At 41.4% G+C, this 25,733-nt stretch overlaps 1 protein-coding gene across 4 annotated transcripts in view; it reads left to right on the top strand.

Moving 5' to 3' along the window:
- The window catches only part of Ano4 (anoctamin 4), a 300,336-nt gene extending 275,925 nt beyond the window's left edge, over positions 1-24,411 (top strand). For all 4 annotated transcript variants that reach the window (XM_036169504.1, XM_036169505.1, XM_036169502.1 and 1 more), the window contains 6 exons: positions 3,473-3,625; positions 4,979-5,126; positions 11,021-11,140; positions 18,646-18,751; positions 21,347-21,542; positions 23,542-24,411. In XM_036169504.1, the coding sequence (XP_036025397.1) occupies positions 3,473-3,625; positions 4,979-5,126; positions 11,021-11,140; positions 18,646-18,751; positions 21,347-21,538 (719 nt within the window). In that variant the 3' untranslated portion in view covers positions 21,539-21,542; positions 23,542-24,411. The remainder of the gene's footprint in view (positions 1-3,472; positions 3,626-4,978; positions 5,127-11,020; positions 11,141-18,645; positions 18,752-21,346; positions 21,543-23,541) is intronic.
- The last annotated feature ends 1,322 nt before the right edge of the window (positions 24,412-25,733 follow it).

Here is a 25,733-nt window from a genome sequence, read left to right as displayed (position 1 = left end):
CTCAAGCCTACAGATGAGTTTTCAGGGACTTATACATGAAACAGCCACATCTATGCAGGCAAGTGGCTAGCAAACAATTGTCCACAGTCCAAACTCACCTAATAATTTTTATAAGTGACAATTTCTAGGAACATCACCCACCCACTCTCTTAGACACAAGTATACTCTGTTCTAAGGGCAGGTTAAGAGAGTTGTGCCACTCTATACAACCATGTACTCACTAAATTGTTAAGCTTTTATTTAAATATTCTACTTGGTATATAGTAACATCTCATTGTGGTTTTAATCTGAAAGTTATGGCAATTAATGACACCAAATATCTTCCATATGCTTATGGCCATTTGAACATTCTTTTTAAATTTCTATCAAGACCCATGATGGGGCGGGGGGAGGTTCCTTTGCTTGGTGATTTGTAGATATGAGTGATATTGTACATATGAATCCTGTATTAGTTGATTTTTTCATTACTATAAAAAAATGTCTGTCAAGGAACAATTCAGTAACAGAGAGGTTTCTGTCAGTTCCTGGTGTGAGGGACACCATCATGCCAGAGAAGATACTGTGGCAGATAGCTCCATGTATGCAGAAGCCTGTGTCAGCTTACATCTCATCCAAACTAGAAACAGAGCCACACTCTAAACATTAACCATTCCCCCAATAGCCCACTTCCTCCAGTTAGACTCCAGTGCACGTAGTGGTTCTCAACCTGTGGGTAATGACCCCCATAGGGGTCATATATCAGATATCCTCCATATCAAGGTATTTACAATATGATTCATAACAGTAAAAAAATTATGGCTATGAAGTAGCAATAAAATAACTTTATAGTTGGGGGTCATCACAATGTGAAGAAATGTATTAAAGGGTCACAGCATTAGGAAAGTTGAGAACCACTGGCCTAAAGGTTCCACAATCCCCCCACATAGTACCACCAGCTGGAGACCACATGTTCAATCACAGATTTGTGGATACTTCTCATATCCAGACCACCACATGTCAGATAAAGTTGCTGCAAGTCAAGTAGCTGAGGGCTTGTCTGCCTATCCTTAAGGCTTTCTTCAAATGAACAATTTTCAACTTTGTTCTTCAAAATTAGTTCCAACTAATTTTACATTAGCATTCCCAATTTCCATTTTAAAAACAACATCTTTTGCTGAGGTATTGGCTGTTATTTAGTTAAACCCCTAAGACAATTTGAGCAGGGAGGGCAGGGGGACAAAAAAAGGACAATTTGAGCAATACATATATATTTTCCAATCCATGAATATGATATATCCCTGCATTTGTCTTTATACATTTTTCTCAATAGTTTTAGTATAAAGGGTTTGTATTGCATAGGCTAGCTTTATTACTAAGAAGTTGATAAATTTTATTGTAATTGCAACTAATGTTGCTTTCACAATTTTGTTCTGTTTCTATAGTGTTTGTTTGGAGAATGGAGTTTTTTCTGTTTTGTTTTGCTTTATCCTGAGAATTGAACCCACAGCCTCATCAGTTTTAAGCACAAACTCTACCACTGAGCTACACACATGGCCTGCTTTTGGTTTCTATTTTGTTGCCACTATATAAAGTTATCATTGGTTTGTAGGTTGACCTTGCATGAAGTAAACCTTCTGAAAACTAATATCAATTATAGTTCATAGATTTTTTTTAGACTTTTCTATATGTTCTCCCACGTCATCTACAAATAACGGCAGTTTTATATTTTCCTCGTTGATCACTAAATGTTTGGGTTAGCCTTGGTGCAACTGCACTAAAACCATCCTTATAATGCTGGCACGGGCATCCTTGCTCCTAATGGGAAGGTAAAAATGTCCACTACATTACCGTTGTTACTTTGACCTAAGGGGCTGACTGGCCCTCTTTGTCTTCATTGTCATTATATGTCAGTGAGCCAGCATTATTTAGTACCTACCAAGTCCCTCCCTACACAAACCACTCCATGTATGTGGGAAGGAGAAACACAATGAGGCCCCCATTCCTTCTTTCACAAAGCCCAGTACAGTGAAGGAAAAGAGAGATAAAGGCAAAGTTTATTCTGTGTTGCTCAGCAGCAGCGGAAGCTACCAGAGGAGGCCGTGCTATTGGAGGTCTCCCGGAGAGGGCGCACTTGAGCTTAACCTTAAAGGAAGAATTGCATTCCATCACTTTATCAATAGAGACATTAAGTGTATCTTTGACTCAAAACACCACATGTCCATTGTGGCCAGAGCGAAACACTTTTTTTTTTTTTTTTTTAACAAACTCTGGGGCATGATGGATGGTTGAACTTGAAGCTTAGAATCTGCATGGAAGAATCACTAAGATCTTAGAATGGCATGGGGAAAAGGAGGAGTTGGTCTGTAGGTGGTGAGAACCTTTTGAAGCATTTCCTACAGGAAGATGATAAACAATGGCCTGGAACCAAGACTTCGTGCAGACTGATAACAGCGCAGTGGAGAAGAGAAGTGAAAGTCAGGGGAGACAGAGCCAGTTGGGAAGTCAGAGTCTGAACTCAAGTAGGGATGGTGGGAAAGAAGGAGAATCGGGAGACAGTGATGAGCAACCATTGATGGACCTTGGGGTCTAATGGTTCTGAAGGCTGAATGAGCAGAGATCTAGTTTCTACCCATGAGGACCATGAGCAGGAAAAATGTGAAAAAAAAAAAAAGACCATCATATCAGGGGTGGTCTATATTAGCATATCTTAAATATTATGTGAGGAGACAGAAATATACAAATATCCCATTTTCAGTATTCCACCCACTAAATTTAGTATTCTTCCATGGCTGCAACTTTAACATAAAGTTTAGTTAATGGTGGCTTTCCATCCTCTCCATTCCTTCTATGTTTATGAATTATGTATTCCCTGTGTGTTTTCAGCTTGTATTTGTTAGTATTTATGTCGGTATGACTTTGACAACCTTTAGCTTATGACCCAATGCTGCTATGACTTTGCTGTGTCATAGCAGCTTTGGCTGTTGGCAGTGCCTACACGTCTGTCCTGCTGATATGCCCCCATCGTTTGCTGAGCATCTCTTTGTTTTCTCACACCATAAGACAATCCAGTATCCTCTTATGTTTTCCACCACGACCTAGAAGCAAACATTTGCCAAGAAGCCCTGGTTCCATCAATTAGTGCATGACATGGACATTTAGAAAGTATTGGGATCTGAGATAAGCTTTTCGCCACTCAGATTCCATTCTCAGGCCCAGAAAATACCTCTTTGTCCAATCTTATCCATCTTGGTGTAAGGAGGTTCCTTCAATTTATGATTCTTTTTTCTTTCTTTTTTGTTTTTGGAGCTGAGGATCGAACCCAGGGCCTTGCGCTTGCTAGGCAAGCACTACCACTGAGCTAAGTCCCCAACCCCCAATTTATGATTCTTAATGACTGGGGAAAATATAATGGCACAATGACACCTTCCAATTACTGTGTTTTTGAAGCAGCAATGGAAAACTAACATCCTTCATTGTCAACCTTTCCCTCTAGTCCTTCAGTTCGGATTCACAACCATCTTTGTAGCAGCTTTTCCCCTTGCACCACTTCTGGCCTTACTGAATAACATCATCGAAATCCGACTGGACGCTTACAAGTTCGTTACGCAGTGGAGAAGGCCTTTGGCTTCCAGGGCCAAAGACATAGGTAAGATGCCTTCAGTGATGGTTTTTTTTTTTTTTTCCTTTTTGAAGATATGAAGCATCGTGTAGGTAAACTTGAACAGCCTGCCTGGTGCAGTGCCACATACCTTTGATCACAGCACTGGAGGGGCAAAGGCAGGTGGATTTCTGTGAATTCAAAGCCTACTTGGTCTATATAGTGAGTCCTAGGCCCTCCAGGGCTGTATCTAAATACATGCATGCATACATACATACATGCATACATACATACATACACACACACACATATATACATGCATGCATACATACATACATACATACATAAAAAGCCATGTACTTTAGGAATCCTTAAGGTTTGCATGTAAGAGGATTCAACTGATTTTTGAAAGAAAAACAAAAACTATGTTGGTTTTAAATAATATTATACAAGAAATAAAGCTACTTATTTAGATTGGTTTAGATTTCCAGTGTTTTATGAATTTGTGCTTGATCGATTCTTAGTTTGGTTATGTCTTTTTTTTTTTTTAAGATTTATTTATTTGTTATGTATACAGAAGAGGGCGCCAGATCTCATTACAGGCGGTTGTGAGCCACCATGTGGGTGCTGGGAATTGAACTCAGGACCTTTGGAAGAGCAGTCAGTGCTCTTAACCTCTGAGCCATCTCTCCAGCCCCTAGTTTGGTTATTTCTACCATAAGACTTTAGAATCTAAAACTTTGATTCATCGTTTTTAAAATAGACCTTCTGTTTGCCTCCCACACCCCCACCCCACTTTCCTTGATATTCTCCTGACTCACATGGAGTAAAACCTGATTCTCTAGAGGCAGACAGGAGCTTTGGTCTTTGACTGGAGATACTGTTGGATTAGATGCCACGCTCTCAAGAGCTGCTGAAATGGGGACTGTCTGATACAAGTGCTGAGCACAAGGCAAGCACCATCTAGTGAGTGTGGCTGGGAACTGGATGCAGATGATTTGCTCCAGATGAAGCAAGTGTTTACTCATTGGCTTGGGCCAGTGCATCAGGGACAGTCCACAAAGGTGAACAGAAGGGACCTGGTCAGGACCACTAAGGAATTTCCAGTCTATTAGGGGCTTGACACTGTGTGCTGATCTTACCAGACAGCACATGAATGTTCTGTTGGCCAGAATTCTTTGACTTATGTCTGATGCTGACCAATAAGCTATAAGTACATTGGCACATGCATGGAATCACAGAAATTCCTTCAATCCAAACTGTTTGGAAACACAAATTCTAACTCCTTGTTGCCAGAGGCATTTGGAAAGATGAAAAGGACTATGACAGGTGGGTCAGCCTTGTTGTTTTTTCATTCTTACTACCTCTGGGGGAACTAATACCACATTTCTGTTTGAATAGGAATTTGGTATGGAATTCTCGAAGGCATCGGAATTCTCTCTGTTATTACAAATGCATTTGTCATAGCAATAACATCTGACTTCATCCCTCGCTTGGTGTATGCTTATAAATATGGACCTTGTGCGGGCCAAGGAGAGGCTGGGCAAAAGTAAGTGCTGCAAAATGATTGTGAAACTTTCGTTGGCCACTGTGTGGTGCCTGACACTGGGAGAGAAGCTTGTGTACTGGGCAGTGACACACAAGCCCAGACAAGGTCTGTGGTAGGGGAAATGAAATTATAGCATTACACTGTCAGCCAAAGAAAACACATCCCATTTACAAAAGGATTGAGGCTCAAACAAGTCGGACAAGTTTCCAATGGACTCTAATGTAAGGGAGGGAATTACAATTTCCTCTGACTCTTGCCAACTCTGAATTCAGAAATGTGTGAGAGCCTAATGTGCGGAACAACAAAACCAGTGTGTGACCTAGTGTAATATGTAGTTATGGAACTGGTATGAGTTTATAACAGGATAATTAGTGCCTGGGAGTCACACTGCCATGGTGTGGAGACTGCAAATTTTACATGGGGACTGTGGAACCCTGTACCTAGGACCCAAAAGGTACCCAATAAAGATCTGTAGAGTATGAAGATTATTTATTCCTAGCTATGATCAGACCTGTGTCTATATTTTGCCAGTCAAATTAAGACACACTCCTGTGTTCTGAGGTTCAGACTAAAATATATGTAGTCTGATAAAAACCTAAGCGTCATTATAATATGCCACCTAGCTTTTATTTCTATACTTTGCAAAAAGTCTTAGCATTGTCCCTAAAGTCAGAATAATAATCCAACTCTAATTGTGGTGTGTAGGTGTCTGCCTAAGGTCTTTGATGGCCAGAAAATCTTTCATGGGCTGGTAGCTAATAGAAGCAATCCTGTTCCCTGGTTTACAGTCTGAGGCAAATTAATTTGTTCCCTAACCACTGTAGGCAAATGGAGTAACTAACCTAAGTTAAGCAAACCTAGTCAGGGTCTAGTTTCATCATTAATCCCACACAAATGCACTAAGGCATGGATAATGGGGTTGTGTGATAAATCTCACAACCCAGCCATCTGAAGAGGCTCCTGTGAAGTCATTTACTATAACAGTCATGGGGCCATTAAACACTAATTGTCTAGCAACTTTAAGCAAACATACCAACTCTTTAGAACAGAGACTTAAAGACATGGATTAGACTGCCCAGGTATCATTTCCCACCATCAACATCTTCTGATTGACTTAGCCTGAAGAAGCAAGCGTTCCTTCATTGTAGCCACATTTTTACATTTGATTCTCAAAATGACTCAAAGTAGGCTATGCATTATTTTCACTCTGGAGAGCAGAGGGATGTTAGAGGGACAAACTCCACCATAATTGCTGGAACCTGCATACAGGTAGAGCCACGCCCACACAGACCTCTCCATCCTTAGCTCCAGGGCCCCAAATGGCTCTCTGGCTCACCTCACTGCAAACCTCCTGAGTTTCAGCTTCAATAGTTGAAGTCTTTGGTCCCTCTCCAGTTCTATTTATCGTACAACCTGTAATCAGTTTTTGGAGAATCAAAAATGAACTGGGAACAGATTTATGGAGTTGATAATGAACCAGAGCTTCAGAAGTCTAGCAGCCTACCAGTATCATAGTAGGTAAAGTCTCATGGTAATTAGAATTGACCTACTATGCTTTGGTTCCATTTCATTAGACTATTCAGCTCTGGGCACTTTCTTTGCAAACTTTTCTCTTTATGAGCCATCTGCAACTTTCTAGGTTGTACCTCTTATCTCTAAGCCATGGGCCATTATTTGTGTGTGTGTGTGTGTGTGTGTGTGTGTGTGTGTGTGTGTGTGTGTGTGTGTATGTGTGTGTGTGTGTGTTTCTTCATGAATCTTAGCTCTGTCATAGCAGACACCCTATTACTTTGCAGTGAATTTTTTCCCTTCTTCTCTATTATCATTGTCTTTTCCCCCTCTTTCTCCTCCTCGCCCTCTGCTGCTTCTTTCAATTTAGAAATGCTCTAGAAATAAAGAAAGCTTATGGTGTAAAAGCACTGTAAAATCCTGGAAAGTCATAAGCTTTTGTGATGCGCAGCTATAGTCAAATCCCACTTGTGGTTTAAACCAGCTATAGAAATGGCCCATTTCAATTTAAACTGAACCTCCATCAAAAGTACTCCATCCAAGCCCGTCACTGTGCCTCTCCATAGCTCTGCGTTACATCAGTGCCTCCTCATTACTATTGGGTGAGCTTACTGTGGCTCCTCCATGGATGAAAGTTTTCCTCATGCACCTTGTGTCCTTTGGTTCCCACAATCTTTGTCCCCGTGATGGCACTTTTAGGTCTGCTTAATGTCATTCCTGATTCTCCTATCGGCGCTGTCCCCAGACAGAGTGTAGACAGCTTAAAGAGAAAGACCAAACCTTTCATGTCTGCCCATGGCGGACAGAGCCACTCCCGTGTTCTGAATGCCCAGCAGTCAAGTGTTCGAGGTTGACAGTCTGTTTTAGCCAGGTCTGAAAATAAGAGACACGGTTCAAGGCAATATTTTCTACACATTGCATGCACAAAAATCTTTCAACTGTGTTCCTCTGGATGCATTCTTCTTCATCTTCTGTAGGTGCAGCTCACACTGCTCATTGTTTGTTGAAGAATCCACCTCCTCTTCTGAGTGAAGCCACTTCCTCTTCTAGGGTATCTTTACATGGGGTCCTTAGAAGGGACCTTGGAGAACTTTGGGCAGACATTATGATTCAGGATCATGATAGGGATACAGAATGTTCTTGGCCTTACAACTACCATGTGGCATGCACATAAAAAATAGATGCCCATGGTTAGTTGCTAAATCAAAGCTGCTTTTCCACAGAAACAGTGATGTCATAAAAGGATCAAGGACTCTGTGTTCATTCACAGAATTAGACACCAGTATATCTCACTCAATGAATGATAGAGAATATATTTGTGTCAATCCTATAATCACTTCTGAACTCATCTTATGAGCCTGAGACGCTTTATCTATAGAACACATTTGCCTTTAAGTACATAAACCCAATCTTATTTCCCCTGGCATTTGCAACCTTTGATTTCTATTCCCAGGCTGTTAGTGTCACAAGACCTAAAACCTCAAAGGCCAATTTTATAGCTAATTTAAAGACATTCAACAGCGAGTTTGATCTGAAATTGACAAACCTGAAAGCCAGCTTCTGGCTCTGTTCTGCTCCTAACACTGGTGATAATGACCACTCCTGTGTCCCTGTCTTGTCCATTGAGGAATTAAAAACAAAAAGGAACTGATGTTTTCAAAGGAGAGTCCTCTCATTTAAAGACATGGGATGTTTTCGAAAGTTACATGAGAGAAGTCTGTGTCCTGATCCAAACAATGCCTTTTGAGAGATGCATTCTAAGTCTCTTTGCTTGGCAATGCTTTCAGAGGCATCTACTGGTCCTTTGAGAAAATGTCATGGGCTGGAGAGATGGCTCAGAGGTTAAGAGCACTGACTGTTCTTCCAGAGGTCCTGAGTTCAATTCCCAGCAACCACATGGTAGCTCCCAACCATCTGTAATGCTATCTGGTGCCCTCTTCTGGCCTGCAGTCATACATGCTGTATACATAATAAATAAATAAATCTTTAAAAAAAAGAAAGAAAGAAAAGAGAATATCATTTATAATTACAAGAGACCTTTCTTGGGTGGCACCTCTCATTTCTCTCTCATTGTTAGGATATCTTAGCTTCATCCTCTCTCTGTGTCTCTCTCTGTCTCTCTCTCTGTGACTCTGTCTCTCTGTCTCTCTTTTTCTCTCTGTCTCTTTCTGTCTCTCCCTCCCCCTCCCCCTCCCCCCCCCCTCCCTCTCCCTCAATTGTAGTAGATATGCAGAGCATTCGCCAGCAAACCACTTGGCAGTCGTGAGGTCCCCTTCATGGTCCTCCAGTTTTGACAGTAGGCCAGGGAGTTGGTGGATGGTCACCACTGGCTGAATTGTACACCATAAAGTGTACATGAAATCTCATTTCCCTACATTCATAACAAACTCAACTGTTTGATGTGGCAGTAATAGGATTTCACCACTGTAAAAAGAAGCAGGGAGATGTCTAAGCAGCTCAGTATCAGTGGTCCTTCTCCTGTGATGAGTGAGATGGTATGGAAAGAAGATAACAATATGCTTGTATTCTAGGTCCATTTTTTATTCTAGGTACTTGTGAGTAACCAGCCACTGAAGACACATTCTCAACATGGGTTTGTGCCTGGGTTACATGGATATACTTAGTGAATAGATTCACAGATTTTTTTTCTCTTTACTTCTTTGGGTAGGAGATGGAGGATATCTTTCATAAGGCATGTATTTTATTTGAATTTGGATTTTTGTCAATGGAAATCTTAAACAGAACCAATAACTGATAACAGCTTTAATCTCCATAAAGTCTTGGGGCTTCTTTGTGAGATAAGAGTGTTGGCAGTAGTATGAATACTGTATGCTAGTGCTGGGCCTGACTTTTGCCCGTTCCCAGACGACTGCTCAGCTCCTAAGACCACTCTGCTAAAGTGAGTGTGCTCAAGCACTCCTCCTTCTCAGCAACAACTAACAGTCACCAGGTGCTAGCTAGTATGTCTTCACGTCATGTTCTAGACAGCTCACTCATTCTTTCCTTTCAAGGAGAAGCAGGTGAGGACTGAGGAATGTTGCACACCTATTAACCATTTGCTTAATGCACAAGTGTCTGGACAGATGGCTCTTTAAGCTCAGTTCATTTTTGTAAAGGCCAAAGGGCACTTATTTGTCCTGGGCATGATAGGAAGAAGCCATGTGCTGTCGGAATTGCTTGTGTCGTCGTTTTGGCTTAAGATTCAGCAGTTTAGGATAATCACATCAGACATGAGACTGAAGAGACCCTGAAGATCATGATTCATTCATTCTATATGATGTACTGACCTGCAAAATGCAAGGTGTACATAAAATGAATAAGCATCATTCACATTTGTCTTGCTATTGGCTAATTATAGTATTATATGCTTTACCTACATAGTGTCATTCACTCCCTAAATGAGTCTATGGGGTGGACATTCCTTTCCACTTAAAGAATTACATAAGGTGGAGCCAGTGAGCCGACTCTGCTGGTAAAGGAGTTGGCTACATAAGCCTTGCCACTTGAGTTCAGTCCCCCAAATTCATGTAAATGTGGGACGAGGGAACTGACTCCACATAATTGTCCTCTGGCCTCCTTAGACAGACCACGGTGTATGTGCCCACACATACATGTGTCATATTTTCTTTCTCTCTCCCTCTCTCTCCCTCTCTCTCTCTCTCTCTCTCTCTCTCTCTCTCTCTCTCTCTCACACACACACACACACACACACACACACACACACACACACACAGTAATAGTGATGGATACATTGTTTTTCATTAAAGAATTATATAGGATGAATATGACCAGAGTACAGTTGTATGAAAATGTCATGGTGAAACCCCTTATGTTGTACTCTAACAAAGATAAGAAGGAAGGAAGCCGACAGAGTAATTGTTAGAATTACTGATCCTATCTATTCATTCAGTCCAGAAAATTCAACAGAATCTCTGACACATCATTTTCCTCCAATCAAGTTAACTAAATCCTATGTTTCTGGATTTCAACAGTGCATAAAACTGCTAGGTCCTAAAATTAAAAAATAAGTAAATAAAACAGCACTAAGACATTGGCTCTGCTCCCACAATCCTACAGTTCAAGGGAGATTGTGGTGGCACTTTAGAGAGACGAGGGTGAGTCATGCCGACCGCAGGTAAGGACGTCTTCTCGGCACAGGTGGTGTTTTGGTTGACCACTGAAGGATAAGTAATATTTACTCTTCCAAACAAAGGAGTGGGGCTTCCAAAGAAAAGGAAAACCCAAGCAGAGGCATGAAAGCCTGTGATGCATCCATGGCCTGAGCACGGCTGTAGAGGGAGACTTGGGTTGAAGAGGAGGGGTTGGGGAGTTAGAGGTAAGGGAGAGGCCACTGTTGTAATAACACAGTCTGCCTTCTCATTCAGGTGCATGGTGGGCTATGTGAATGCCAGCTTGTCTGTGTTCCGAATTTCTGACTTTGAAAACCGGTCTGAGCCAGAGTCTGATGGCAGTGAGTTCTCAGGAACTCCTCTGAAGTACTGCAGGTGAGTGTGAGCCTCAGCGTGCAGGGCTGGTTCTATCGGGGAAAGGTTTTGCTGACACTCCCCCTTCTTGCTGACTTTGAAGCAGTAGGTCTCAGAATCAAAATAGACTATATGAAACAATATATATTTTCAGTAAAAGAAAAAACGCCCAGTGTTTGGGCAGAAAATGTTTTAAAATTTTTAGTTGAGTGTACACATGTAGCAACTAGGCTCTGGCAAACCAAGGGTGAATATGATTTATATTCCCAGCCCAGAAAACCGTGCTTCTGAGAGAGAATAAAGGTAACCAAAGACTTCACAGAACATGTTACAACAGCAATATAAATTATGTGATTTGCTTCTTTTTTGTTGTTTGGTTTTTGTTGTTGTTTTTCAAGCAAGGTTTCTCTGTGTAGCCCAAGCCATCCCGGAACTCACTCTGTAGACCAGGCTAGCCTTGAACTCCCTCTGCCTCCTGAGTGCTGGGATTAAAGGTGTACGCCATCACCATCTGGCTTAATTTTTAATAGAAAATGAATAACAAAAATGAAACAATGTTTCTCAATTCTGAGGGCATTAAAATGACCTGCTGGTTTCTGTTTTGTTTTCTGTTTTTTGTTTTTTGTTTTTTTACTAGTTCTCAGGGAATGTCATACAATATAATTTGATCATCTTCACCCCCTGCCCTATTCACCCCTTTCTCTTCCCATTCCATTTTGTGCCCTCTTTTTTCTTTTTGGCTCATCAAGTCCAATGTGTGCTGCCCATGCACTACTGGCCATGTGGCCTTCCACTGGAGCATGGTCCACCACGAGGGGCCACACCCTTAACGAAAACTGACTGTCCTTCCAGCACATATCAGTTGCCAATAGCTTCTCACTTTGGGTTGGACTTGATGTCCACTTCCCCTGTGCCTATTTTGTCTGCCTTGAGCTTCCATAGGTGTGTCACGAACACTGTGAACTCCTATGTGCAACTGCCTTGCTATGTCCAGAAAACACGTTTCCTCCTAGTCGCCCCCTTCTGCTGACTTTCACAGTCTTTCCACCTGGTCCACAATGACCCTTGAGCTTTGGGAGGAGGGTGTAGAACATAAATGTCCCACTAGGGTGAAGCATTCTCTATGTATCTTATTCTCTGAATCACGGCCAATTGTGGGTCTCTGTGTTAATCACCATCTACTGCAAAAAAAGAAACTTCTTTTATCAGGGCTGAGAAATGTACTAATCTATAGTTATAATGATAAATTATTAGGAGTCCATTTAAGAATATCCCCCATTTAGCAGAAAAATAGTAGTAGGTTCTCCCCCTAAGGCCTATGACCTATCTAGCCATAGGTTCTTGGCCATATAATAGTGCCAGGTACGGATTTCAAGTTGTAGAACAGGCCTTAATTCCAATCAGAAAGCGGTTCATTATTCCCATGACATTTATACTGCTATTGCACCAGTGGGCATGTCTTGCCAGGCCGGTTATTATTGTAACTAAAAGAGCTCACAGCTGGGGAAGAGTGATAGTGTACTCTTCCAGTAGTTGCCCAGCACCTCTCAGCATTGTCGGGATAAAATCAGCACCAGCTTGATTTATCCATGTCCTGTGAGTCAAATATTTGGTGTCTTCCACACTAGGGTCTTGCTGTTAAGTTCTGTAGGGCAACCAAGAGCATTGACAATAGCCTTTACCACATTAACCAACACTAAAGTCCTTCCAAATTTTTACGCGGTAAACTCTTAAAATATACATATACACATATATAAAAGAGTTTAAATGGATTCAACTGGAAAATTTTAAATCCTTCTCTATTTCAGACTGTGACACAAAACAACTAATCTCCAAGTGGTTTGACTAACAGCCATTGAGGACACTTGACCTTGTTCTCCCTTTCTTTATCTCTTGCCCACACTGTGCAGTATTGTGCTTTGAAAAGACCAATGGATAGAAGAGCAGAGTACTCATTGATTGTAGCTTGTTCCTCTGCAACATATGCTCATGCTCTCTAAAAGGAAATTAAACTATACCCCAAGTATTTGTACAATAACAATGTATGAAGAACTTACTGGGGACCTAATGTGTGCTGAGAATTGTTACTTTGTTTAACAATAATATTGACCTTCTAAGTAGGTGGTGTTCCCTACTTGGCAGGTGATAGGACTCCTGACTTTCACGGTACCGTTCTTCCAAGAAGCCCCACAGCAAAGGTGCCAGAAGGGCATGGCTGTGACACTCCCATGTGTCACACTGGCCTGGAAATGATGTTTTGGGTAGAGACTAATACTAAAGTTCAGCATGGTTCCCTCTCGAGTTAATAAACAGCCTCCATGGATAGGAATGTCCAGCTTTCTGTGAGCCACAGTCTGATAATCTTTCTTTTATATTAGCCTCTTAATGACTCACTATAAAGTAATACACTTGCCCATTGTGTATCCTTCACCTTTCATTATTTTGTTTTCTTCTTTTTTCAGAGAAATTAAAAGAGGGATGTAAACTAGATGTTACCTAACATGAAAACTTATTTGCTTAGTCCCAGAATAAAACACCAGACCTGATACTGCACAAACTCATTTGGCCTGTGAGGCTAAGTGACACTTTGCTTACCATGTAGACAAAAGACGTAAAAACCCAGTGACATGCTCAGCTCCAAGAAGACAAAAGATCATGTGAGAAGCTAGATGGGCCCCACTGCTAGGCAGCAAGCACATACTATTTCCCTCTAAGCCCCAAATTAAAGAAAAGTCCATTAACTCTCAGGTTTCATCACACATTGTATCTCTACCTCCTATACTGATGGAGAGGTCATAGGAAGACATAATAGATAGAACCTAGTCCTGCACTGGATCTTGCTGAAGTCTGGGGGTGGGGGATGCAAACAAGCAACAATACTTGGTGTTTTCTTAGAGTCTTTCCTGTGTTTTCGAACCATGTCAGGAATAAAATCATTTAGCATGCACTGTTACACACATATAGCAGTCGAAGAAGAAAAGAGGGAAATAAAATTATAAGTATTCTATTTAATTTAAAAACCATTTGGTAGACTTGGGATGAAGGACAGTTGTTCAAATATTTGCCTTGCACAAATGAAACCCTGGGTTCAGTCTCCAACAGCACAAAAACTAGCACACTTGGAGTCAGCCCTCGGAAGGTGGAGGCAGGAAAATCAGAAGTTCAAGGTCATCCTTGGTTACATAGTGAGTTGGAGGCCAGCCCACCTCAAAAAAAAATAGATAAAAAGGTTTAGTTCTAAACCTTTTCTGTTACTTAAAAATCAAATAAAGTACAGAACACTTTTCACTTTTTTGCTTCCTATTTTATGTCTAGCTGTCCATAATAAAATAAATTACCTTTCACAATTACTAACATAAATGGGATTATCTTCATTTAAGTTGTGATCATTTTGTTTAATGTTTTTTAAATTTTTTCTGAAATAATATTTTCATATTTCTTCAAATCTTTCAATTGCAAGAGAAATGCACACATATGTCTGTAAAACACATATACACATTCATCATGGATGTTAGAATTCTTTTCTCAGTCATGTATCAGGTGATGCACTAAATTTTGTCTCCCAGCCTGAAAACATCAGAACATACTGTTAAATTTTTAAAATATCTTCTCAAGTGGATCACTGGCCTGGAAAAAAAATGGTTTCCTAAACCAAAACTAAGTGGATAAAGAGCCAAGATTCCACAAGAGTATTATGACCAACTTTTACCCAAAGAGAATTTGTTGAACTAGGAAGAATTAAGCTGTTTTAAGGTTTCCCATGGTCAGGGAAGTTGGAAGAAAATAGAAAAGTGGCAAGCCTATGAGTAATTCTAAACATATACTACATAGAATAACTATAACGTAGTCACACTGTAATATTGTCTATTGTACAGTAGTGAAAATATGCAAGTTACAGGCAGCATAACAGTGAATAAAAAAGCAAGCTTCAGAAAACTGTAAGATGTAATATACTTTAAGGGTTAGAGAGATGTCTCAGCAGTAAAGAATGCAGACTGCTCTTGAAGAGGACCTGGGTTTGGTTCTCAGCACCCACATTTGGTGGCTCACAAACACCTGTAATTCCATCTTTAGTGGATCTGAAGACTTCTTATGGACTGTGGGCTCCTGTACTCACACATGTACATTGTCACACACACACACACACACACACACACACACACACACACACACACACAATTAAAAATTTTTTTAAAAATAAATCTTCTTAAAGGTATAATATCCTTATATCAAGCTCAAAAGTAAATAGTATACTATTCTCACAAATGTATAAGTGAATGTATGGGTCAGTTACTTTCCTGTTGCTGTGATGTGATGAAATATAATTGCCAAAAGCCACTTAGAAAAAAGTTCATTTTGGCTTATGGATCCAGAGGACAAGTCCATGATGCCTGGAAGGCATGCCAGCAGGAGTGTAAAGCTGGCTGATCACATCTCACGCATGCACAGGAACCAGAGAGAGCAATCAGGAAGTAGGGCAAGGCTATAAACTTGTCGAGCCCACCCCCAGTGACACGCCTCCTCTAGCAAGGCTCCACCTCTTAAAGGTTCCTTAACCTTCCCAAACAGTTTCACCAACTGGAGACCAGTTGTTCAAATACATGAGCCTAGTTCTCATTCAAATTACCATCGTATATATCAATGTTAAAAATGAAATTGAGTAAGAGGAATTTCAAGGCGGGGGGGGGGGGACGATGTCAAATAAGTTAATTAAAAGAGACTTATAATGGATCAGTAAGTTTAGTTATAAATCAGGAATTATGGTTAGGCCAATTCTATGCACCTAAGCCTACATAATGTTATGTATGGGTGAAAAGGATCAAAACAGTCAAGACACTTTTGAAGAAATAGTAATAAAAGATTTATCTTATGCTAATATACAATATATAGTATTTAATGTGACAGTGTCGTGGTAACAAAGTAAAAAAGATGTATAATTCAAGGCTATATTACATAATAACTAATTCACAAGAAATACATATAGGTAGGTTCTGTTTATATTAAATGCAAAAGGAGAAAGGGTAAGTGTAATTTTGCTTAGGAGAGCCCTACACAGAGAGTGAAACTGAAAACCAACAAGAGGATGGTTGTCATGGAAATTAGAATAGTTGCAGTGTTTCAGGGTGCCTGGGAATGCCAACAAAACACCTCTGTACCACTGCCCCTGTCTTGTGCCTGTCTTGTCTGGGAGTCTACTTGGTTTATTATTTTTTTTCTTTCAGAGGTATCACTATAATTTTCACAGTTTAAAAATGGGTCTAGATTAACTCCAGCTGATACTAGGAAAATCATGTTTTCAGGCCAGTCATCCATTTCTTGAGAAGTAGAGGTGGCTTTGGGGATGCATTTTAGCAAAAGGGAAAACTAGTGTCAGAGAAGGGGCATCCAATCACATGACAAATCGATAATACCACATCTAAAGCAGAGCAGCAGGGCTGAGGTGGAGCTCAAGGCTAGAGCAGAGAGCCCAAGTTCTTGTCATAAGGGATCACTTGGTTCCATCTTTAGCACCTAAAAAAAAAAAAAACAGAAACAAGGCATAAACAGCATCTGAGCTTGGCATAGGACAAGTTTTGAAGGGTCAAGGGTAGGCAAAGGCATAGCTCAGAGCATTTCAACAATAATCTGCAAATCCAGAATACAAAAGAGAATCTGGAAGTTTAGACTAGCATGAGACAGACTGGAACTAATTTTATTGGTACAGAAAATAATTCTGCAAATTCTGCTCTGGATACTGATGTGGAAAAAAAAGTTTAAGAAGTCAAAGAAAATGACGCTGCAAAGAATTTTAAGTGTAGCCTTTTATAAATATAGTTTTGCCTGATAGCCATAAGTATAATAAAAGATGTTTGCATTTTTCTTCTAGAATATCTCCTGGAGTATTTCTGAAATACTGGTTCCTGAAAAATGAGCAGAGGAGTAACATGATCCCTGGCTATTAGGTAGCTCAGGAAAAGTAAATGGATAATCTGTGCAAAATTTAGTACTAAACAAAGTTCTTCTTCCTGGAATTCAGTGCACAATTCTTGGATCATTGAGAGTCAGATGAATAACCACTTATTAGACAGTGGAAATTTAAGCACTCTGCCTAATCCCTACCACCACAGAGAGAACGAGCAATTTGGAGACATCAAGTTATTCATTATAAGTATCACTCTAGTGATAAAAACTTCATGGTATATCCTCACTACACACCCAAAGACACTAATAATAATCAATACAATGATTGTGATGGTGATAACCGTGACCACGAATACTGTTTCAGGTCCTTGATATATTTCAAGCATAATCTTTATAGCAACTTACTCTGGATCATCTGTAAGTTAGTACTGATCCCCAGGTCAGATGTTAGACTCCAACTTTTACAAAAACTTGAAAAAAAATCATAACTTTTATTCAGACAAGGTAATTCTGTGCATCTGTACAGCAGAAATGTTCAAACATCCATACATCCAGATCACTCTAAAGTTCTGTAACAAAAAGAAGACTGAGTTCAAAATGCATGAAAATTTCATGACATTGGAGTCATTTTTCAATAGTGGCAGTAGTGATGGTGATGGCAACAATGGCATGTGCTTGTGTAGATTAAAGATCTCAGGACGATGCCTGCCCCCACACAGGTGTTCAACAAACACATGTGAGCGGTTCAGTGTCAATTCAAATGTTAGGGACTGAGGTTGTAGTAGGAAAGACTTGTTCATGACAGGCAGCAGAAATCCCATGTAAATTGACAGGAACAAACAGAAGTGTATTGTTTGGGGCAACTGGGAGCATTGAGAAGCCATACTAAGTCGTTTTCAATAATAACTGAGGGCTAAGAATTGGTCACAGTCAGCAGACTATTATCTCTGCTGCCCCATTTTGTTCTATCTTCATTCTCTAGCATGTTCTCTCTCCCTCTCTCTCCCTCCCTCTCTCCCTCTCTCCCTCCCTTCCTCCCTCCCTCCTTCACTCCTTCTCTCCTTCCCTCCCTGCTACCCCATATAATTTGTGGTAGGTCCTGGAAGTTCTGTGGACTTTGCACTTAGCGATAATTCATTTAATAATAGTTCTAATGGACATCCTGGTGATGAGTCACGAATTTTTTGAGCTGAGGTTGAGGAAGAGGTAAATCCTACCCAACCCCATGGGTAATTACCCAGAGAAGAGTTATATTCTTTTTTTTTGGGGGGGGGGGGTGATTCAAGACAGGGTTTCTCTCAATACCAAGTCCTGGCTTTCCTGGTATTTGTTCTGTAGACCAGGCTGAACTTGAACTCACAGAGATGTGCCTACCTGGCTGCCTCTGCCTCCCAAGTGCTGGGACTAAAGGCCTGTGGAACCACCTCCCAACTAGAAGAGTTACTCTTTTACTAAAAGAAGAAATGCTGGACAAAACAAAGCAACAGATGTCTACCATAGAGAAAGTTTTTGTTGGTTTGTTTTCAAATTTTACTCCCATGTATAAAGACTAGATAGTGAAAATGGAAGAGAACTGAGGATCTGAAGAATCAGAGTTGGAATGTAACCTCCTCCTGTGTTTATAGATATCGGGACTACCGGGATCCTCCTCATTCACTGGCACCTTATGGCTACACGCTGCAGTTCTGGCACGTCCTAGCAGCCCGGCTGGCTTTTATCATTGTGTTTGAGGTGAGTTTTCTCAAACAGTTCCTTTATTTCCTTTGGTGCAATGAAGTCACTTGGAGTAATAAGTAAATACATAGCAGAGACTTTCAACACCAAGACCGACTTTCTAAAGTAGCGCGGCCGTCTACTGTGGCCTCTTTTTCATCTTTTTCCTTAAATGGAATGTTTGAATTTCCCAAGAAAAGTTTCAGAGTATCTCAGTAACAAATTAGGAATCATAGGTCCTACATTTAATATTCTAGGACCATGATTCATAACCTTTAGGAGAAATGCAGTTTTCCCATCCCCACCTGGAGAGGTACTAAGGCATCCTGTTCATGATGTCCTTTTCACAAGCCTTCCAGGATGGTTCAGGGGCTCACAGACTGTTTGGAAGACATTGAACTTGATACCACACCTGTTGCCTCTGTGTACGTCACCACTTCATTACATAAGCACTGATTACTGAAGAATCAAAATAGACCTCCAAAGTACAGTCTTCCTGGCAATTGTTTGTATTGTGTTTCAATAAAAAATACATCAGCTATTTTCTTTCAGGCTTTTAGGAAATTGTATATTTCTGTGACTCCATGCCAATTCCATCTCTGGTCACATGTATTGGAGCCACATTCATGCATATCACAGATGCCTTTGTTTGGACTGGAAGTTTCTTCAAACGTTGAGAGAGTTCTATCATCGCTTTGCCCTCTCACTCCAGAAAGCCAAGGGAAGATGATACTAAGTTCTTCTCCTCTGGAAATTAACTAATGGATGGCTCAGTCCCTCTTTTTAAACATCTTCACTGTGTTTGTCTGCATGTGCACACACGTGTATGCCAATGCCAGTGTGAGCGTGTGGAGGCCGGGGGCCACCTATTGTGGCAGTCAGTTCTTTCATTGCACCATGTAGATCTGGGGGGTGGAGTTCAGTTTGTCAGGCTTGGTGGCGAGCATCTTTATGCAGTGAACCATCTCACCACCCTCAATCCCACCTTAAAGAAGATATGTTTTCTGTGTGATGGCACACACCTTTAATCCCAACACTCAGGAGTCAGAGGCAGGAAGATCTCCAAGTTCTAGGTCAGCCTGGTCTACATAGAGATTTCTGGGCCAGTGAGACTCTATCTATAAATAAATAAGAAGTAGATATGCTTAACCTAACATGGTCTTAACTTTTTTTTAATTTAATTTAATTTTATATATCAGCCATGGGTTCCCCTGTCCTCCCCCCTCCTGCCCCCGACCCCACCTTTCCCCCAGACCCCCTCCATTCCCATCTCCTCCAGGGCAAAAACTCCCCTGAGGATTCAGCTCAACCTGGTAGATTCAATCCAGGCAGGTCCAGTCCTCTCCTTCCAGACTGAGCAAAAAGACCTGAATAAGCCCCAGGTTCCAAACAGCCAGCTCATGCACTAAGGACAGGTCCGGGTCCCACTGCAAACTAAGGAAGAATGGGTGTCGTGGAGATGGTTCAGCAGGTAAAACACCTATGTGCAAGCATGGGACTCTGCCTTTGGATGCCCAGCACCAGTGTAAAAGCTAGGGAGGTGGCACACACCTGTAATCCCAGCCTGGGGAGAAGTGAAAGGCAGATTCCTGGGGCTTCCTGATCAACCACTGTAGCACAAACAGCTCCAGTTTCAGTGAGAGACCCTGTCAACAAAAACTAAGGTGAAATATGGTAGAGGAGGACTCCCAACATTGACCGCTAACCTCTGCATGCATACATACTAACAAACACATCTGCATACACACACACCATACATTAAAATACATACATACATACATACATGCATACATACATACATAAGGGGTGATATTAAACTACTAAATGGCTATTCATTTAGAACTTTCCATATCCTTTTTGTATATTGTTATTAGCTGTTTAAGACACTAGAAGTATGCAGAAAGGCCTCTCGATTTGGCAGAATTTTGTGCTGTCTGTATACCACTGAGTTTGTTTTTAAAATCTGAAGAATCCTTATTCCTATCCTTCAGCTCAGCTTTATTGTTATTAAGTAGCTTAGAATTATAGGGACCCTTATTCACACTGTCATCTGGCAGTTCATGGGTCACCTGGATGTATACAGACAAAGATGACCACGACTCTAGAATTTCAACCATTTGCATTTCAGGTAGAGAAGGTGTGCCACTTTCCCAAAAAGAGAATATTTCTTCCTGAAATGACCATTTCCCTAGGCCCACGGGTGACTCTCACTGGCAAGGTTTGTAAAGGACATTAAGTAGCCATCTACACAGAATTTTCTAACTAATTCTGTTTTTCACTGCGTCCTTTGACAGGGGAGTGAATTGAGGCCCAGAAGAGTGGAATGCCCTACACTCGGGTGGACAGTGGGCTCCTAAGCAACGAAAGCTGCTGAGCCAGGCCTTGTTCCTGGGGTTTCTGTTCTCCTAGTCTTTGTTGACCATCTCTCTTCATCTTCTCCCTCATCCTCCTCTCTAGACAGTGTCAGCAAACCAAGATCAGTTCTCACCTGACCTTGGTCCTTTCAGTGTGTCCGTCCCCCAGCCTCATCCCACTCCCACGTGTCCCAGAGGCGAGGCTCCACGTCCCAACTGCTCCTTCTGATTCTGCTGTGTTCTCTTATTGTGTTTTTAGCACCTCGTGTTTTGTATAAAGCACCTCATTTCCTATCTGATACCAGACCTCCCAAAAGATCTAAGGGACCGAATGAGGAGAGAGAAGTACTTGATCCAGGAGATGATGTATGAGGCTGAGCTGGAGCGCCTCCAGAAAGAACGGAAGGAGAGGAAGAAGAATGGAAAAGCACACCACAACGAATGGCCATGACCAGGTAGGTGACCAGTGTGCCCTGGGGGAAGCCACACTCAGGTCAGGTGAGGACCGGCTGCTTTGAACATCCAGAAACAAGGGTCAAAATAAGCCCCTTAGATGCTCCCCAAACCAGCTTATTTCTCTAACCATTGCAACTCAATCCTTCTTCCTACGTGGTCAGGCTACCTTCTCCTTCCCTGCCAGGTTCTGGACTGGAGTCAGGGTTTTATAAGTTTTGCCAGGTACAGTAAACCTTCCTCTCCCTTCTCCTCCAGCCAGGCTATTGTCATTCAATCCTCAGAGTAATGTGTCCCTTCTTTCTGGTCAAAGTCAGCATCTCCACTGTCCCATCATGGACTTCTCTCCATCAACCGCTCACATTTTCCAGATGTCTTTTTGTGCCACACCATGCCTTCTAAGAAGGTTTCCCAGACCTCTCAACCCATTGAGACTTAACTCCTAAAATCCTCTGGTCATGACCATTATCATTAGCACTAAGTGCTAAGAGATATACCAATTTGTATTATTAATTTGTGTTCCTCAAAAGCTGTCCTCAGGCTATCTCAACACAGTAGTGAGTTCATTGTGGATTGTAGTATTAATTCTTCCAGTTAGCTAGGGGTAGGCAAATGGCACCTAATAAGTATACATTCAATAATAGAAATGGAATAGGTGAAGCTGTATACATTGTATGGAAACTCAACAAAATCCCTATACATCCTATCAAAAAGTTCTGAAACTTTCTGTAAGTCAGTTACTAGTTACATGACCTTAGACAACCTAACTTCCCTGATCCTGAGTTTCCTCTGTAATAAATTGTCTAGAGGAGCCCTCTGTTCTCATACTCCATGAGACTGATATTAGGGGGGGGGGGCAGGGGGATCTTTGGGTTTTTTGTGTTCTTCAATGTTTTCTTCTTTATCTGAGCAAAAACTTTGATTTTTTTTTTCCAAATTCTTCCCCCAAAGGAAAACTGAGATCCTGAGGAAAGGAATTCCCTATTGGCTAAATTGTAACAGATATATGCAGAGATGTATATCGTTGAAGGCAAAGTTGTACCACCCTTGCTGCAGGATGACAGTCCCCTGGGTTATTATGGCTTTGAACTTGGCAGAAATAAGATAGACCTAAATCCCACAGGAAAAACACCTGAACACCCGCCTTGTACTTGGTGCAGGGTTGACTCAGGCTTCATGAAAAACGAAATAATTCTACCACTTCTAATATCTACTCTTTGGCTGTGACTGTGGTGAAATGACTGAACTTGTAGAAGTCTACCTGTTGAACTGAGTTAATACGCAGCTCAAATAAGGCAGTACATGGGTGGTATTTCCCAAGCACTAACACACCATAGAGTCTTCAGTGTGTGTGTTACCATTAAGCACCATGGTGTAGCCTTCTGGATTCCATATCTGCCTTTTACTTTGTGTGGTGTGGCAGATGAATTCAGTTTCTGTGTGTGCGAAAGAAGGGGAAGCTAGCGGTACCTTCAGGAATGAGTTGTTCTGGTTTCAACTTTCTGGGATGTTAACATATGCTCTACCCTTGCAGCCTTGGTTCATTTTGATCACCTCCCTGGGCCTTCTTTGGAGAAGAAAGGTTGAGTGTATCCAATGGCTTTGGGTGGGGTGGGAAGCAGACATCTCCATGGAGAATTGCTCCTGATAGCTCCAGTGGCCATAGACCAAGGCATGGGTGCATGTAATTGTTCTTAGAGGCCAGGCTGGGCTACAAGGCAGGTGACCCATCCTGGGGAATTCCTTCTACCTTTACCACATGCTGTTTTCTGCCAACTTCTCATTTTTATTTGAAAGCATGGTTTTTGTCTGACTTTATCCCCACAAGAGTCAGCAGGATTCCTGTTACTTCAGATTGCCATAAAGCAGACATAATGTTTATCCTTCCCTTACTCTATTTGGGATTCCAAATTCCTGGGATGCCTTTGACACACAGTATTGTGCACCATGATGTAGAGATGGCCTAAGTGTGTAAAATCCTGATGCCTTTTCTCTTTCCAGGTGACCGTTGATTTCCAGGCAAAAGACCTGAATTTCGTTTACTTCTCCAAGCAGTGCAAAAGCACATTCAAGTGAATGACTAGCAATGCACCCGCTGTGCATGCTGCAAGAACCCCCCCGCCATGCAGCCGCAGACAAGGCGGCAGTCAGGGGAAGACAGAGGTGGAGTCCCGCTGTCGTGAAACTATGCTGCAGTCCAGCACACAACTGCTATCTATCCATAGACCATTCTTGACCAAGCAAGCATGCACGTTATGGGCAGTTAACATTCTCAAGTTTTTAAAAACCAAGGGGGAACTTGTATACTGGGCCTGTTTTTCAGCCTGTTTGCTACCTTTTTTGCATTCTACCCCATGTGAATTTTACAGACACTGGGCTAAAAAAAAAAAAAAAAAAAAAAAAAAGGTTATTTTGGACACCTGGACACATTCCTAGAATGTCATCATGTCCTAATTCTACGTCACCAAATGACACAGACAAGACCCTGTTTACAACTTTTTCTTTCTTTTTTTAAGTTCAGATCTTTCTGAGATGATTCTATATGACATATCTATAGCTACATGTATGGCCATAGATGTATTTCTGTGTGTACATATGTATAGTCATGTATTCCTACATATGTACATACAAATGCAGAGGTATATAAAGTACATAGGAATTCCTTACTTGTAAATAGCCAAAAATACTGACATGAATGATGAATTTTCACATTTAAACAGTCACCAACATGAAGCCATGTTTAATGCTTGTATAATGTGATACAATAAAATTGAAAATAAATTTATGCACATGGAATATTTTCAGCTGGCTCTTCTGAACTTCTGTTGTATTTTTCTCCTTCTGGAATAAAAAGGGATAGCACAGTGCAAATTTTAATGCAAGCTTTCTTACTTCCACCATGCTACTTGCAAATTATTCCAAGTGTGTTTTTCTTCCTTGCCCGTCTTTCCCATCTTGCTTCCTTACTGTCTTCTTGGGGTACAGAGCAAATTGCTTAAAAATCAATATGAAGAGTTTGAAAAGGCCACTGGCACAGTGTAGGAGAAGCAGAAAATTTAATCATCAATACTGAGAATGCTTCTGTGTCCCTGCCTACTAAACTATTGCACTAATTCTGAAGAACAGCCATCTGTCTGGGGAGCTGACCATACAGGAGGAGAAATATGTTTTAATTACTCTTCTTCCAGAGATGCAGAATCTTTTAAATTTGTTTACACCGTGTGTATTTGCGGTGTGTAGCATTTTTTTTATAATCATATTATTAGCATGTAATGATCACTACAGTCAAATTTATATGCTCACATTGTACTAGTCCATACTTCTGTAATAAAAATACTTAAGACTGGATACTTTATAAAGAAGAGAGATTTATTTAGATCACAGTTTTAAAAGTTGAAATGTCAAGCTAGGGTGGCCCCAAGTGTTCGGCCACTGGTGAGGAAGCCAACATTTGCAACAGAACAGCAAAAAGCAAAGCAGCTTTGGAGAAGGACAGATAGCCTGGCAGGACAGGATGCCACAGAAATTCAGGAGTTGGGCTCACTTATTTTCAGCAGCACAAGTCCCTAGTGTCCCACAAGAATTACGTTAAGCTTTACCATTGACAGACATAATATTCTTCATTGGTGTTGGCTATTCAAGCCAACTCAAGCAGCTTTCTCTGCCTCTCTCAGAGACTTCTTGTAAGCCAGCCACACACACCCCTGGAGGCCTCCACCCCTAGACTACTCTGGCTGCCAGGCCTGACCATTTGGGGGGAGGGACTCCAATGGCTAAGTCCATCCCTAATGAGCTCTGCAGCTGGGCCCTACCCCCAGACTTCTCTAAGGGCTGTAACTATTCCCAGCTCAAGATGATGGGAAAGGCCAGGCCCCACCCCATGGGGGGTGGAGGGGAAGCCCAAGGTCAGGCCACAAAACCCTACAAATCCCTAATTTGCACCAAGGTCAGGTCACATAATCCTGCCAATCTCAGGCTTCCTTGAAAATTCCACCCCCAAGAAACCCTATATAAACCCACCTTCTGCTCAGTTCCCTGCTGCCTCTCACCCAAGCAAAGACAGCCACCCTCTTGTGTCTTTCCCAGTAAATCTCTTGTGTAAGGTTTGTTGTGTGGTGTAACTTGTGGTGTTAGTTCCTGACTACCAGGATGCGTTCACCTTCAGAGCTGTAACACTTGCATGGGGAAGCCAT

This window comes from Onychomys torridus, chromosome 20 (genome assembly GCF_903995425.1).
Source record: "Onychomys torridus chromosome 20, mOncTor1.1, whole genome shotgun sequence".
Taxonomy (NCBI): Eukaryota; Metazoa; Chordata; class Mammalia; order Rodentia; family Cricetidae; genus Onychomys; species Onychomys torridus.
Note: the sequence above shows the minus strand (reverse complement) of the source record. Positions and strands in the feature narration are given on the sequence as shown.